This window comes from Eublepharis macularius, chromosome 14 (genome assembly GCF_028583425.1).
Source record: "Eublepharis macularius isolate TG4126 chromosome 14, MPM_Emac_v1.0, whole genome shotgun sequence".
NCBI classification, from domain to species: domain Eukaryota; kingdom Metazoa; phylum Chordata; class Lepidosauria; order Squamata; family Eublepharidae; genus Eublepharis; species Eublepharis macularius.
Window position 1 is genome coordinate 25,818,026 of NC_072803.1, and position 17,621 is coordinate 25,835,646.

Here is a 17,621-nt window from a genome sequence, read left to right on the forward strand (position 1 = left end):
ACTCTATGCTGTCCTTTTTGTTTTTTAAACTCTTTTGAGCACACGGCTATTTCAAAACACAAAAACCTGCTTCCTTTTAGAACAGCTCCATGTTTTACAAAACAGTTGTGGTTGCTGCCTGCCTCATGAATTTGTTGTAAGAAACAGTGAGGTGTGAATGACAAATGATCTATCCATGTTTGTGGGCTGGAGCCTCCACCCAAGGTTACACATACCTTGTTCACAGTTCATGTTTGTTGCAATCAGCACTCACATAAAACTGGTGTAACCACAACCATAATTACCATAGCGTGCAACTGCTTTCAGAATGGTTCTGCTGACGCAGACCTGCTGATCTGTGTTTGCAATACAGAGCTTAATAAGACAGAGATTTCTGCCAACAAGGGCCCTGCTATCACGCTTGGGCTGTGTTCCACTGATTAAAAGTCAGCTTCAGACCCAAGGGCAGTCACTAAAATATTAAATGATACAATATTTGATGGTGCACGCTGCGTCAGGTGATGACCTTGGAGGCCAAAGAGAGGCAGACTTGCAGAGACGTGTGTGCAGAGAAACGTTAATTTATGCTTGCATGTTCAAGCCCCAGTGAACACAGAAGTTCTTCCAGAAATCAAACTACAGCTTGAAAAGTGCCCAGGCTTAGGTGAACATGGTACAAGCAGCATCCTTCAATTTACAATTGGTTAGTTGAGAACTAAAAACAGCCCAGCCTTATACAATCTTATACATAGTTCAGAAGTCCATGGTTTTTTGCTCTTAAACAAGTGGTCATTGTTTTACTATGGAAGGAACAGTAAAGTTACCCCTCATGGAAGTAGCACATGTTACTCTTATCTGTTGCTGTACTGAATCTGCAAGGGAAAGCCTTTACCAGCAAGCAGCCACTCTTAAGCAGCAAAATGTTTTTTTCCTGAATGTACCAGTTTTAACATTGTACAGTTCTTCTGCCGTTCACTAGTAATACTGAAGGCAGATGACAAATACTTATACTCGGTGTTTTCTTCGTTTTTAAAAATGTGCAGGTACTCATCTGTACAGTTGCAATGATATCTACCAATTCCTCCCTCAGGACTTAGAAGATCCCCTCAAAGGTGCTGCTGGGGTAAAGTGCCATCAAGTCACAGATGACTTATGGTTACCCCTGCTAGGGCTTTCAAGGCAAGAGACAAACACAAGTGGTTTACTATTGCCTGCCTCTGCAATCCTGGTCGTCTTTGGAGGTCTCCCATCCAATTACTAATCAAGGTTGAATACCAAACCCCCCCCCCCTTCTACTTACCAGGTATAGGTCAGGCTGGGATCTGAAACCCAATTCAAGGATCACAGTGACTTGACTCTCGTTCTTTAAAGTATTGGCTTTTTTATTGGACACTTAAAAAACTGACAACTGTGAGACTCAAACGATCTGATTTGGTGTCTAAAAACATGTAAAATATTAAAAAGGAAAACTGAACATTGTACTTCTTACATTACAAACTACAATTCTTCCCTCGGCAAATGTTTAGGCTAGCCTCATTTTAACAGGAGATGAAAATAAGCAGGTGTCAAAGTGTTCTCTTACTTGGGACGGTAGCTGTTGCCTGCAAAAGCAGAGTGGAACGTCCCTCTCTAGAGGCAACATACTTTTAGTTTCTAATGCGGAAAAAGAAGAGGAAGCAACAAGAGAAAACTGCCTTCCTTTGGATCAGCTTTGGGTTTCCCAGGGCTGTCTGGTATGCCACTGGTTTATTTTAAAGAAATATAATTCCTGCTTTCAACCTACCATGACCAGCTCTAAAGGCAAATGCTTTTCCTGTTTTTGTGCAATAACATGCTAGCCTACATCTTACATGCTGCTTCTGTGTAAAAACGCTCTCCTCCATTTCCGTACATTCACTAATAGAAGCGAGTCAGGAGGAGAGTCAGATGGTGTGTTTCTCCATGGGAAAATGACTAGCACTGCTAATAGGATTCTTTGTGTTGATTCACATGCACTGTAAATTGCATGACATTTCTGAGTGTTATCAATTAGGCCATGTTCACATGCCACAGAGTCAACCTCCCTACACAGTTAAGTTTTTGCATGAATTGGGCGAGGGATAACCTGATCCCACTTGCATTCCCTATGGCCAGATAGCAGCTGCAGCGAACTTATTATCCCAAATGCCACAGGATCCAATTTGAATCGGGGCCATTATATGGGCGGGGGGGGGGAGGTTTCAGCCACTCCCTCCCATGCTGTTTTTCTGAGCTCAGAGGCAGAGGGGGATTTTGCAGGGCTGCATAGGCAGGATTTAAGTTTATGCCCCTGAATAAGAAAAAGATGGGTACCCAATATTTTGACTGTTTTATTTATATCTGTTTTATTTATTTATTTATTTATTTTTGATTTTATACCCCACCCTCCCCATAAATGGGCTCAAGGCGGCTAACAACATTCATAAAACACAGTGAATTAATCACAAAACCGTAAAATCAATAACAATCTTTAAAAAGTCATTTAAATAGTCCAGGTGCAGGCTTTTATTTATATCCTACAGCTTAATGCAGATGGAGAAGGGCATTTCTAATAGGGGGGGGGGGGGAGAAACCCCTTTCCAGCATCATGGCCTTGACCCACAGTGGCCCTTTTTTTCAACTACAACACATATACTGGGGTCCGAATAGAGATCCCCTGCATCTTGTGAGGTTTTGGCCCTCAAATTCAACCCCAGGCAATTTCTAAAGGCAATTTCTAAATTTCTAGAATGATAGAAAAAGTTATTTTAAAGTATTTACAGCCTGCGTATCCCTAAAAAGCTCAATATAAACCTGCTGCCTGGTTTTGTTGCTGTAAAGGTACATCAGCCTGGACCTGATTCAACAGGCATGCCTTTTGTCTTGGCACGATTAGAGCTTGACTACACCAAAAATATGCAAGATCTACATTCAAAACAAATGAACCAGATTGTGTGCGCATTTCCATTACCAAGTTTTCAGAATGTGCATTCTTTCAGGATACAGATTAGGGAATGAATAGAAAAAGGGAAGCTAAGTAAAGCTGATATGCAGTGAGGGTTAGGGAACAGTTAGCCGTGCTCCAAAACTAGGAGCATGCTGACCACAGAAAGACTTTGGCACTCCACCATATCTGTAGTTTCTCTACCATCAATGGCTGCTGCCTCCAAGCTCCCAAGATTTGCTTCATAGGCTACAGTATAATCTTCCAAAATGGATGCTAAAATGGCCAAGATTCCAAATTCGGCATCACTTACCAAGATCCATACAGTTGTCCTGTGAAATATGCAAAGAAAAATCTGATCTTAGAGCACAGAGCCATTTTTTGGAGGCAGCCAGAGGAATAGAGACTCCTGAAAGCCAGATCTAAATGTTACATGACCTCTGTGTGTGAGACAGAGTTGGGAGTATTAAAAAAGGCAGGTGCTAGCTGAGTAGGCAGAAAACAAAGGTACCCTGCCCTCCATGCTAAAGCCATGCTGCATACATGTTGTTATTATGCATGGTGATCTAGCATGCACCCAAGCTTGCTTGAGTTAACCAGAGCTGGTACTTTGCAGCTGTTTCCTGCCTTGCAGTAAGGGACTGGACTGGATTATCATTAGATCCCACTGCCACTCCACAGTTCTATGATAAACACTTCTTGCAGCATGCCTTAGAGTGAATCCAGGGCTGATCCTTTGCAGCTGTCAGGGATGAGAGGATGGCTTGCCTCTGTTGTAGTGCAAACCAAATGCAATACTCTCTTCTCTGCCAACAGGCTGATGAAGAAGAGGAAAGGAGCATGCCCACAGCCCCAGGGAGGCTGCTGCTGGCCCTTTAAAGTGAAATCATGTATTTTTTCCCCTCCAGGTACAGGATCCAGTGGAGGACTGTACCCCCTTTCTCCTCCAGGGCATTCTTTATACATCAAGGTTGAAACCAGAGAGGGTTAGCTTTTGCCTTTCAGGGGCAGAGAGTCTGGACTTGCGTTGCAGTGGTTGATGGCAGTCGGGATCCGTCAGAGGAGGGTAATGTTGTCTGTAGCAAATGTACGCAAATCCCAAGCCCATTGCGGAGCCAACCACTACATCTTGGAGAGGAACAAGAGAGAAAATGCAAAGGTCATTTCAATGGAAGCTATCTAACAACAGCACCTTTAAATTAAAACAAATATACTATTCATCTCAGAAGCTGTGCATCTGGTTGGACAACTCCAAGCTTCCTCCCTTCATTAGGAAATCCAGTTACAAAGGAGGAGTGTCCTGTCCAACACAAGACAGTATCAGCTTTAATCAGTGGCCTATTAAGCTCAATGCAGTAGCTCTTCATGATGTCAGGAAGAGGAGTGTGCCAGCCATGCTACTAGATACACTTTCATAGATCATGCCAGGGACTCAACCTGGGATCCCTGACTTGCAAAACACCCTGTCACAGGTATCATTGCTGCAATAGTGCAGATCCATCAGCTTTAAACTGGAGGTGCAACTGCAGGGGGACACGAGCCTTTGCATGCTGGGGATCACTAAATGTGCAAGTTGCACAGTAGTCAGGCCCTAGCATTGTGTGTATAGCATTAGGAATGCGGCAGGTTGCATCACAGTGGTTTCTTTGGAATGAGTGTGGTCTATTGCAACTCTTCCTACGGCTTTTACTTTGCTAGAGGTCATACAAGACTAGCTGTTCCTTCTCTATGATAAGACTTTCCCCTGGCATATCTGCAGGCAGTGTTATGGATGTGGTTCTGAGAACACCGTTCCCCTCACAGTATCTACTCAGCTAAGCACCTTGGGGCACCTGGACGTATGTCTCATCCTTTGCGCCTGGAGTTTGGCACATCTTGGCAGTAGCATCTACATTAGAAGGGCTACCCAACTCTTTTCTCAGCCTAAGCCTCCATAATCAACAAACACTTGCTTAACGGGTTGGAACCAAACTAAGTTTTCCACTGGTGGAATGAAACTTTCCCGTTTCTCTCCTTCCACTGCATCCCACTGATTTCCATGAAATAGCTCCTGGGGATAGGGGCCCCTGAGGAATGACATGAGGGGGTCTGCAAAACGGAGGGAATCAGTGGAAACTGCCAATTTAGTCTGGACCCAACACAACATCTGGGAGTCTGTTCTACACCCCCACCCAATAATTACTGCATTAGATCAAAAGCCCATCCTTACCCAACACACAAACTCTTGATGGCTTTAGTGAATTGCCATTGGTTTGCGACAGCAATCCCAAAGCAGCACTGGACGTGCAACAGGAGTTCATCTGGCATCCATGACCATAACTATACAGTGGGTTCCAAGCACAGATATGAGGGCAGATGACATCAAGACCAAAGAGGAAGAATTGGTTTCTGACCAGCTTCAGTCAAGCCAGAAGAGCCTTGGGATTGCTCTTTCATCTGCACAGAGCCTGTGTGTGAACTCAGGGAAACATTTCCCACTTCTCTAAAAGCAAGGCCGGAGAGGGTCTGGCCCCTGAGAACTCTTGCTAGGGAGGCTCCCACTACAGCTTAATACAATTTGACATCCCTGACTTGGAGGTAAGGTTACCACGGTTAGAGAATACAACCCACTGTCATCCTTTGCTCCATCAGTATCTTCAAAGTTCCAGGAAGGCTTCACTCACCTTGCCAGTGATGCTTGTAATCACAGGTACGAGACAAAGCAATCAGCATTGCAATGAAGAGTGGCGTTAAAAAGGCACAGAGGCGCCAGGACTGCCCACGGCCACCAGGCGCAAAGCAGTGGAGCTTCCCTGCCACATAGAAGGAGCCAAAGGCAAGACCAGCAAAAGCAACTGCAAGACAGGAGGGGGATCACTGTGAGACCCCAACAGAGCCCAGCCTTCTTCAGCTTCAACAACAGGAGCCGGTTAGCTTTGGGAAGGTGTGCTCTCTCGTCTGGGCAGTTTATACAGCAGGCTGGTACTGAGTTGTGGTGAGAGTGGCAATACTGTTAAGTGCCTTCTTGGAGCTGCTTCATATTTTACAGGACCTGCACAACTGCCACATTCTCACAGCTATACCCTGTACTAGTTGAACAACACAATCTCCTAGAACAGGCAGATCATGTGCAAACTTCCCACAAATGCATCTAAGACCCTAATCTGACACCCTAACCCTTATACCATGCTGGCTCTCAGGGGATGCTAATGCCTCACGTGATTCTGTCACTCACGGCTACTAGGAACTAGGAGGAAGCAGAAATCACTGCTCCAGTAATGCATGAATCAGCCCTCCCCCCCCCCAAAAGCATTACAAAAGGCATGAAGCTGTAAGATCCTAATTTTCACAATGCTTCAGGTGCAGCACAAGAATTTCTTGCTACATTCCTGCAGACCTGAACAAAAATAAACTGCAGAATATTTAGGATTGGATCCTATGCACGAGTTCCATGTGTACTGGATAGTCTCTGTCATGGGAGTGTGCTTCTTCTTGCACTAGTGCTTCCATTTGTGCAAGATCAATGGTTTTTCAGTGAGCCTTGTGCTAACAGAAGTGCTGGTCACAAGAGGCAATGCACTCTGTAGGAGAGACTATCTGGTGCACATGGACCTTGTTCATAGGACCAAATGCTAAGGCATGAGATGGCACAGGAAAAGCCTGAGCCTATGGTGCACTTAGAGTCATACAGAGAGGCCTTCTGCTTGGCTTTTCCCTGCAGCATTTGGCTTGGTTTGCTTGACAAAGCCACCCGGAGCCATCAGCTCTACAAACGAATCTTCCCAATGAAACTACCCTGTGCCTACTGTGGTCTGGCGTGCATAGGCTGTCCCATCAGAGCTCATGGACAGATGGCCCAGTTTCATAGATGGCTTTTTAGTATATGCTATCTGAACAATTTAATGGTCCTGGCTATTGAGGGGACCTCTAGCTCAATTCACTGCAGATGCATAGTTAAAGAGATCTAGGAGGGACTTAGGAACACACTCAAAATCTAGTGATTAGCCCACAGTTATCAAATCGAATCAGAGCTTTCTGTTGGATCAGTGCTTCCTGTGCCTGCCAGCGGCACATCCAGGCAACCTTCAAGCTTACATGAAGAATGTCCACTGGGGAAGCTCTTGCGTCCTTCTGTCACTACTTGAGCGTCACCCGTGCACAACAGCTGAACAGTTGCTCGTCCATCTGGAAAGCAGCGAAAGAAGAAATCCGGCCGAGGCCTGCAGCAAGGAATGGAAGCAAAAGAATGAGACTCCACAGTGCTAGCAAGAGTCTGAAAGAGGGTGCAGCCACCATGCAATGCTATTTGCAGGTGCCAAAGAATCCACTGTCTTTGCGACAACCAATTCCAGGGGTCTCATAAGAACGTGCAAGTCTCTGCCTTTGCTTGAATGAATATCAAATTAGAGCAGATGTTGCTGGAACTATGACTGGATCCTCCTGACATTTTAAGATCATTCACATCAGCTGCACAGTTCAGAAGGGGTCATGCAGAGGAAGGTTTATTCCCCTAATCAAAATTATCCCTGCTGTGCTGTAATTAGCCCTTACAGGAAAAAAGAGGGCCTGTCCATCTGTCCCCCATCCCCGTTTTGGGGACAATGCATGTGTGTGTGTGTGTGGGGGGGGGAATATTCATTTCAACTGGCATAACCACATAGTATTGAACTCCCCCTCCCCATGCATGATCCTCATTAGGAATCCACAAGACTGATTTTAGCATTCTGAAAACAGTGGGAGAATCACTGCAGAAAGGGACACCTTAAAAGAATCCCCAGGTAACTGATTTTCTAGAAGAGGCTGAGAGTGGGAAGAACAGAAGGTCACAGTGGTACAGCCTGATGGTATGAAGCCGTACAGGGGTTTGGGTGGAGGTATGTGCTAGGCTTGCTGCCCAAGAACCTTTAATAGTTGATGCTGGAGACTGAACAGGGGAGTTTTGACATGCCCTACCACCTGTCACGTGCTGTGGCAGGGTAGATGTCAGCTTGAAATCTGATTAAAATCGGAGGTCAAGGAAATCAAGCAGGCTTTTCCAAAGATGTGTTCGCCACAAATCTCTCATCATTTGGACATGAAATATTGGAATGGAAGAGACCAGAAGAAGCAGTTGAGCAGATACATTCCCAAGAAGGTCTCACCTGCCTACGACCAGTTTCACAGCATTGGTGAAGACTCCGTTTAGCGTAAGAGCCAGGCTGGCCGCTGGAGAAAGAAGAACATGCGTCATCAGGAGCCCTCTTACCAACTCAGTTCTGATTCCTGCAAAGCTGAGCATTTCCTGGGATTCAGCAAAATGGGGGAAAGGAACTTGTCTCTGCCGGGGTCAAGAGTTTCTGAAGGTACATTGATCTATTTATTAAGTACATTTGTTATCCCACCCTTCCTTTAAGGAGCTCTGGCTTAAGAGTGTATATCACTCTCCTCCATTTTAGCCTCACAACATTCCTGCGATGTAGGCTAGTCTGGGAGTGACTGGTCCAAGGTCACTCAGTGAGATTCAGTGACAGAGTGGTTTGAACCTGGTTCTCCCAGATCCTAGTCTGACACTCTACCGACTACGCTACACTTGCTCTCCTGTCTAGAAGTAGACCTGGATTATCAGGAGGGGACAGATTTGTTTCAGAGATGGTAGAAATACGGCAGGTGGAAAAGCCATCTCATCTCAATAATACAATTCTGACCCTGCTAAGCCACCATACAGCAAAATGCTTTCCCTCCCCTCCTGCTTATCACCCCCAATCAAGCTCACCTAAACATGCTTCCCGTGTATCCTCTTGGTCAGCATTCATGAAGAATTTGGCCAGAAGAATCAGGACCAAAGGAGATAAAAAGGAAATGAACTGGAATATGATGGAAGAGAGAGACAGTCAGCAAAACTGGGGGGGGGGGGAGGGAACAGAACCTACAGGCAAAGACTTTGCTATTTCCCCAGGTATTCTGGGCAATCACATTGTAATGCTATGCCTTCATTTCAACGTTTAAAGAGTTCTGTTAACTACCTTTGTCCAGATTGTTTTATAATGGTTTTATTGAGAAAGGAAGGCCATAAAGTAAATAAATCAATCTTGCTGCTTGTAGCACAGTGGCCAAGGAATGAGATCTGAGAAGTCCCAAGTTCAAATTTTACCCCAAACTCCCTAAACAGCTTTAGTTAAGCCCTTCTCCTCAGGCTCAATGCCTCCCCCCCATATGAAAATAACAATCCCAGCCTACCTTGTAGGGCCATTGTAAGAATTGTATCAGGAAAATGTATGTGAAGTATACCAAAAGCATTACATAATTGCTTAATATTGTCATTTTGTACTCTTGTTTAGAAAGCACTCTCAGCTGGGCTTTTTCTTTTGTCTTTTATCCTGCTGTTTTGTTTTTCTACTCTGCTGCTTTTGAATGCCAGTGGCTGAAAAGTGAGGCCTTCAACCATCCAGCCCCCCAAACAACTGTGGATGGTGCTAAAATACACCACAGAGATAAGCCCCTAGCAGTGCACAGGATTGCCAATTCCAGCTTGGAAAGTTCACAGAGACTTGGGGGCACTTCCTGGGGGAGGGGAGGGTGCTCAGATGGGAGGGAGGCCATACAGTCTGCCCTCCAAAGCTACCCTTTCCTCCAGAGGAACTGGTCTCTGTAGCATGGAGATCAGTTGTCATTCTGGGAGATCTCCAGGTCCCACCTGGAGATTGGTAACCTGAACCTGTACAGCTGTCCATGGCTGAACCAAGCTCCTGCACTCAGCCCAGCTGTGCTGGCATAGAAAGAAGTACTGGGTATGCCCTTGCTTGGAGTGAATGAATACTGGAACTGGCCTAGCCAAAGGACCTAGCTGGGACTGAAGGCGATAAAACTAGATTTCAAGATCACGTAACGTTCTAAAAACTACTGTCTTCTTTTAGGCCATGTCACAACAGAGTTTCAGGTTTTGTCAACACATACACATCAAACTATTCTTAAAACAATCCACATTTGTTAATATATCTGCTGAACGCATGCAGATAGAAAGAGAAATAAAGCCACCATTTTGGTGATGTTTCTATTCATATTATTTAATCATTCAATGTCGTGTTCAATTGGCAAATACCGCTGAACAAGCTGGTGGCCCGCAAGGAATTGCAGGAACTGGGAAACAAACAATTTGTGAATACATCTTAAAACCTCCCCCTCCTTGATTCTAGAAACTCTCAGGGCCCTGAGCAGGCTAATTCCATCTGCCAACTGCAGAAAAAGTGTCCTATTCCTTTAAGAGACGCTTCTGCCCATTTTCACACATTAAAGGGACAATACATTTTTCTCCTGCACAATTCCCAGTTGACACTCAACTGCTTTCAACTTTCTGTGTCTTCTAGAGCATAGCCCATCCAAATCAGGCTGGTTTTAAGGGTTCCCCCACCCTTGTGATAATATCTTTCTGCATACCCACAAGGAATCTTTTGTGTAAGCAGAGACCCCTACCCTGCATGACTGTGTATCAATACAGTGCCCCATATCAGGTACCCTAGGTACTCCTCCTTTTAGAGGATAATATCACGAGAAGACCTTGCAAGCCATTTAGTCCAGCTCTTACAAAAAGTAGTTCCTTAATTTAAACTGTGGAGCAGATCTTCTCTCAAGAAAACAGAGCTCTGCACTGGAGCATATGCTAATGTTTACCTTTTTTTTAAAAAAGATGACAACCAATACTGTTTGACTGATGAATTTACACCAATCAAAAATCATACATTCGGTGCCCCAACACTGACTGATCTTGATCTGAGAAACAAACAACTCTGACCACAAAAGATTTGTCTTCCTTTATCAAGATACAGTGCTATCACCCTACTTTCAGTTTTTTCATCTGCAGTACCACAGACATTACCTTGTGAATCCATGCTCCGTTATCTATGCCACACAGGATACAGATTAGAAGCAGCGCCCAATCAGAACACATACCCACATTGGAGGAACAGCTTACACTGCACAAAATGGTTGGAATGAAGGCGTACTTACAAACATCGGCTTGGCGGGCACATGGTCAGACTCCACATAGGGGTTTTTATACAGCCACATCTCTTCAGGCTGAATGACCCGCTGGAATGGAGGCAGAATTTCAGTGATCCTACAGAAAACAGAATCTGGTGACCATGAGGTATGATACCGCCATATAAAGTAGCAGGCCAGAGACTTCGTCCCATGATGAAGGACTTCAAGTATTGATTAGTGTTGGGCTAGGATCTGAGATACTGAGTTTTTAATCCCCACTCTGCCAAGGACGTTCGCTGGGTGATCTTGGACCAGTCACTCTCTCAACCTAATCTACGAGGCCTAATCTACACAATACTTTTGACACATGTTCTTCATGTGTCGGGAGACGCCATGTTACTCAGGAAGCGTAGTTTTGAAAGAAAGAGCCAGTGGAGATTGCTCCAGAAGGGACAGATTCTTTCACAGTCCTCTGCTGCCTCTGGCATCTCCTGTTCTGGAGCCTTTGCCCTGCCGAGGCTCAGTTAATTCAAAGTTTTTTGAGAAGCAAGGGCAGCAGGGTAAAAGCTCTGGAAGGGGAGACAGTCTGGCACACCAGAGGCGGTGGAGGGCTGTGAGAAAATCTGTCCCCTCTGGAGTGATCTCTGCTGTCTCTGTCTTTTAAAGTTACACTTCCTGGCTAACATTGTGACTCTCGACATTTGATGAACATGTGCCCAGGTGTCTCATGTAGCGACTCTACCTCATAGAGTTGTTGTGAAGTAGGTTAGGCTGACCTTGGGCCAATCACCCTCTCTCGGCATAAGCTACCTCACAGGGTTGTTCTGAGACACTGGGCCAAGCTACAAGTGACAAATGACACAGGTTGGACACTTGTCAGCTTCCCTCAAGTTTTGATGGGAAATGTAGGCATCCTGGTCTTGCAGCTTGGCTCTCCAACTGCTGTCCAATGGACTTTTCAACTGTCACTTGTCCAACATTCCACCAAGCTGCCTACATTTCCCATCAAAACTTGAGGGAAGCTGACAAGTGTCCAACCTGTGTCATTCATCACTTGTAGTTTGGCCCTAAAATGGAGGAGAGGAGAAGTGTATAAGCTGCTTTAGGGAGAAAGGCAGGATATAAATGAAGTAAAATAAAATGGTTGACCACAGTGTCAAGTGGGATACTGCCTTAGATGGACCTCCACCTCTTATGTTCTTAAAAACAATGTTGCTAAGAGCAACAATGATCATTTTTCTTTCCTTTTCACACATTCAGAAGACTCCAGCCCAGGCATTGATCAGACTCACACCTAGCAGTGTTGCCAGCTCCAGGTTGGGAAATTCCTGGAACTTTGAAGATGGAGCATGGAGAGGACCTCAGTGGGGTATGATGCCATAGAATCCACTCTCCAAAGCCACCATTTTCTCCAGGGGAACTGATCTTTGTTGTATAGAGATCAGTTGTATTTCTGTGAGACCTGTGTGTCCCACCTTGGGGTTGGTAATCCTAGCAACTTGAATGTATCACCCTCCCACCCTCCCCCCCATATTTCACAACCCTTCTACAGTACCCCTTGGAGGCTGCACTCTGTCCTTCTCAACTGCTGGAGTGCACACACGGCCGATTCATCTGTTTGCTTTAGAAAGGCAAACGGCGGTATGGCTATTTGGGCCCCATGTTTATTACTGGAAGGAGATTGGCTACAGTCTCACGCAGGCTCTGGTCACTGCCTGCTTAAGACATGACCTAGCAATTCCACCTAAGCCACCTAAAGTTCCACAATGACAGAAAGGGGGATACAAGCACAAGACAGATGAATAACAGTTACTGGTAAGAGCGGTTACCTGTGTGATAATGAATGTATATTTCACCCCAGCAAAAACAGAAACACAAATAGAATCAGAATGGAAAGAACTGGAAGCATGTATTTGGCAAATCATTTTAAATAACCCAACGGCATATGTAATCATTGGAGGAGATTTTAATGCTAAGATTGGATTAGATTATGTTAGTCTCTATAACAGATTTAAAGCCTGCCCTCCAGAGAATGGAAATTATTCTCTGCCATATGCTAGGTTGTCAAACAATCACAAGATAAACCACGCTGGGTATATCATGTCACAGGTAACTACTGGTAAGAGCAGCCCTGTTCCACCACCCACGATGTGCAGCTAGAATGCCAAGCTGTTATTGGATCTCTGGGGTTATCGAGAGCATCACGTAAAGGATGAATTGCATGTTGTCTGAGCCTTTGGGGTTTGATTTCCCCATTTGCAGTAATCACTTTTCTCTCCCTTCGTTAATGTGGGCATGAATCAGATAAAACCTCTAAAGCCGCTTGCACCCAAGTCTTGTGATGAGAAATAAGTTCCATTCATGGGGCTTACTCCTAAGCAGGCACGCAGAGGAGCATACATGTCAAGGGCTACAAACATGATGTAACAATGCGGTGAGATGTCTGCAACGTTCATGGGGACATTGTTACAGTTCACAAAAGTTTTGTTCTCAAGGGGAGAAAAGATGGGCGCAGGCCTCTCTCCTTGTGGCAAACACTTGTGTTGTAGAAGCAGGTGCCGACCGAATCCTGAAAAGCCCAAGTTACACAGAGGAAGTTCCCACTTAATTTGGAAAGGGAATGTGCAAGGCCACATAGCGCCAGAGTCGGCACTCAGCCTGTTCAACTGGAAAGGCTCCAGCTGGCATCTCAACCCCAAATACATCCACTGTCGTCACTGCAGAAAGACAGGGGCATCTCTTACCCTCCTTATAGCTCTGCTTTATTGTCACCAGTTTGATGATTAACTTGGGTCTAGCTGCTGTTTTGTTTTAATGGAGTTGGATTGCTTTTTTGAGAGGCATGTTATACTTCCACACTTTTAGCAATTGCACACTCCCCTAGACAGTGAAGAAAAAGTCTATAAATGTTTTAACTAATTCAAGTCAGGGAACGTTCCGTTTATCTGATGCTTTAGTACTGCAAAAGCATGTAAACAAGTAACAGGATAATGCTGATCCCTAGACGCTTTTCTATTGCATGTGCCCCACTGAAGCACCACGGACAAAGGAGCATCCATGAATAATGGCCACTATCCTGCCATAATTCTGCCAGGAGAGTCCAAGAGGCAGCACCATCCCGGGTTATACCCACTGTGGTAGATCTGTGAAATCTGTATGCAGAGGGCGATGGATTCAATCCTTCTCATCTCCAGTTTAGGGAACTTGGACCGAAGGTGATGGGAAAGTCCTGTCGCTTAGCCACTTCAGATGTGTCAGATAAAGCTTTACAGTCCTCTGTGTTCATACAGCAATATCATTTAGGGAGTGAGGTTAAGTAGGTCTACTTGGAAGTAAACCCCATTTTATTCAGTAAGCCTTATTCTTAGGAAAGTGTTGTCAGCCCTGCAGTATGCAACACTTTCTGGTCTTGGTTTTATGAAAGCTACTAACTGTGGGCTATTCCTACAGGCCCTGGCCTGAAAGATCTTTTTATTGATTTGATAGACCTCATTTATATTCCACCTTTTCTCCCAGCGGGGACGTAAAGCATCTTACATTGTTCTCTTCTCGATTTTATACTCACAACAACCTTATGAGGTAGGTTAGACTGAGAGAGCATGACTGGCCCAAGATCACCTAGCAAACTTCCATGGCAGACTGGGGATTCAAACCTGGATCTCCCAGATCCTAGTCGGACACTCTAACCAAACTCTCTCCTCTACCCCATCCTTCTCAATGAGGGGAACTCAAAAACCTTTCACTCCCTGTTTTGTGGTATGTTGGTTGGTCCCAATAAAAAGGTATTAATACTCTTCCTGTTTTGGGATTTTCCCTCATCGACTTACATGGCAAATTTAGTTGTCTAGTTCTATAGCATTAACCCAAACAGCAAAAGTAGCATAAATCTTTTTTATTAGGATCAACACAAAACTCACAGAAGCAGAAAGGCATTTGAGTTCATTGGAACTTTGCCTCCAGCTGAATAGTAAAGAAAACAAAAAGAGGAGGTGGGGAAGAAACAGATGGGAGCTGAGCAACACGCAGCTCCTAAATCATGAGATAACTCATTATGCCAGATCAGGGCATCTGGTACTCTTCCCCACAGTGGCAAACCAGATGCCCCAAGAGCACAGCTGGACAGGGAGCTGAAATCAAAGCCCTCATACCCTTTGTTGTGCACAGCAACTGACATTCAAAGGTGTACTTCCTCTGAACATGGAGGTTTCATTTAGCCACCACGCCCAATGGTGACTGATGAACTCACCCTTCCATAAAGGAGCCAAATCCCCTTTAATTGTGAACGCTAGTTTTTTAAACATCACAATAATGTAATTAATTCAGGATGGAACAGAGAAGGAGTTACGCAGACTCTATTCGGTTAAGCCGTATGCGGTGCAAATGGATGGCAGGCTGCACCAAAGGCACCCACCCCATTTTTTAAAAAATGCAACGGCTGCTCTTCTTTCGAAATACGAAGGCCTATAAAAAGTATGTCTAGAAGACTAAAGGTTCATCATTTCCCACGCACGCAGGAAGCAACGCCAGAGCCAGCACATCTCTACCCAACAGGGAAATTCCACGTCGCCAGCAAGATGCTCCATATACATGAAATATCACAGAGACGCAATAAGCCTGCAATGAAACAGAAGCGAGCCTCTGTATCGCATATGGGACGGAGACATTGCCCAGCTTTTGAAAAGACCAGCATAGTCGATGCATTACGGTAGTCCCCAACCTTGAAGAAGCCATTCATTGCAATCACTACGGAGAGAGATTTCCCCCTCCCCCTTCTTTGAATGCACACGTAGAGCAAAATCCGAGTAGGTGTAGGGCCCGCGTATTATATGCATTATGGCCTCGATCGGAAACAACGACGACGCCCCCCCCCTTTTGTTTTGCACTCACAAGAAAAGTCCTAAGAGCAGCGCGCGCACCCCCACTTCCAGCGCCAGCGCCAGCCCCGCCCGCGGGACCCGCCGCATCCTCCGGGCTTGCAGGAGCCGCGCGCCGGCCTCCTGCCTCGCCAAGCCCCGCCCGCTCTCTCCGGGGTGGGGGGATGGAGGCGGGGCCTCGGCTGCCTCGTCTCCGCAAGCGGCCGCGTTGCGTCCTTCCAGGGGAGCAGTGGAGTGTCTTGCAACTAAGTGTTCAGGTGGAAGCCAACCGGAGGAGGAGGAGGAGGAGGAGGAGAGTGGTAGCGTGCGTGGGGTTTTCTTGGTGTGTGTATGGTGACTCATCCCTGTTGCCAAGTTGCCAAGTCGCTGGTTATCATCATCATCGCATCGCAAAAAAGGGTTCAGTAGGCAACACTTTCTGGTTGGAGTTTTATGAAAGCTACTAACTGTAGGCTTTGGGCTACGTCCTGGTCTGAAAGATCTTTTTGTTGATGGGGATTTATTGATTTCGTTTATATCTTAACTTTCTCCCCAATTTACATCCTTCCCTTTTCCAATTATCCTCACAACAACCCTGTGAGGTAGGTTAGGTGGACAGTGTGATTGGACTAAGGTCACCCAGCAAGCTTCTATGGAGATTTGAACCTGGGCCCCCTCATCTTAGTGCAACATTCTACTACATAACTCCCTGCCCCCATCCTCCATGAGAACTCAACTAGATTTCTTCAGAAACACTCTGCACATGTTCAAAGATGCCCTTGCAGGCATCTAGGGCAAACCCTTCAGGGTTGCTTATTTTGGAACTGGACCCTTTAACAGCGAGCTGAATGGCAGCAATTAGCAAAGGGATGGCATGCATTTCCAGCCAAAAGCCAAGAGACTCACAATGTGAATAGGAAAGCCGGTTTCGGGCAGAGGTGAAATTTGAACTGGAGACCTACTGATAAGACAGCCCAGTGCATGCTATATCTTTTATGAATTGGTGATAATCATAACACTTCCCCTGCCTACCTAGTTTACATTTGGGTTTGTGCTTCGCAACATTTCTGACTCCACGGTTGATTTTGTAGGGAAAAAATATATATGGTGCAACCAAAGTAAAATGCTAAACATTCTCCATTGGTCTCGGGGAGAGAGAACACAGGACTTCCCATTGGTCTAATGAGCCAATTGTCATCCAGGCCCTGCCTTGCAAGAAACAACAAAGCTCTTTCTCCTGAGCAGCACCGAGAAAAGCAGGATGACTCAATTAATGTTCTGGGAGGCCAGGGTTCACACCCCTCCTCTGCCATGCTGGATGACCTTTGGTGGTGTCCCTTTCTGGGGATGTTGCTCACTGTCTTCTGTAGGGAAGGCTGACCCCTCCTAGCACTCTGTTGCTATGACCTGCAAAGGGGGATACATGGCTGGGATGCAGGGGGCTGGTCCCTCTTCCTCAGAAGATGAACCTTCTGAATCAGGCTTTGGGAGGTCATGAGACATGACACCATTGAGATCTGCTGGAGACACCCCAAGTAAAATTCCCCTTTGCTTGGCAAGAGAACTCAGTTGGGGAACAGAGAAAGGCCTGTCTGGAGCAGGCTTAGATAACAGCATTCAGGGGCACCCTCCAGTACCCTGAACTCCTACTGTGTGTGTAGATCACATCGACCTACAATGGTTTTTTAGAGCAGACAATGAAAAAATTCCTTTCTGTAAAGGACAGCACTTTCTATGTGTATGCTTTTTAGAAATTGTTCTAAAAAGCACTTTTGGAGAGGAAAGCAACAATATTTTCCTCTCCAAAAGTGCTTTTTTAGAATGAGTCATCCCTCGGAACAGATGTTAGTGTTAGGCAATGATATAACGTCTGCTAAACTGAGCAGAGCATGAAATAAAAATAGTGGGTTATG

The 17,621-nt window shown here is 45.5% G+C and overlaps 1 protein-coding gene across 1 annotated transcript; it reads right to left on the minus strand.

Moving 5' to 3' along the window:
• Positions 1-1,340: 1,340 nt before the first annotated feature.
• PLPP5 (phospholipid phosphatase 5) lies at positions 1,341-15,819 on the minus strand. The gene is made up of 7 exons (XM_054997899.1): positions 15,743-15,819; positions 10,883-10,991; positions 8,652-8,742; positions 8,041-8,104; positions 6,995-7,119; positions 5,584-5,754; positions 1,341-4,048 (listed from the first exon to the last, which is right to left on the minus strand). The coding sequence occupies exons 1-7, from the start codon at positions 15,817-15,819 to the stop codon at positions 3,879-3,881; spliced, it is 807 nt and encodes a 268-aa protein (XP_054853874.1). The 3' UTR covers positions 1,341-3,878.
• Between the last annotated feature and the right edge of the window lie 1,802 nt (positions 15,820-17,621).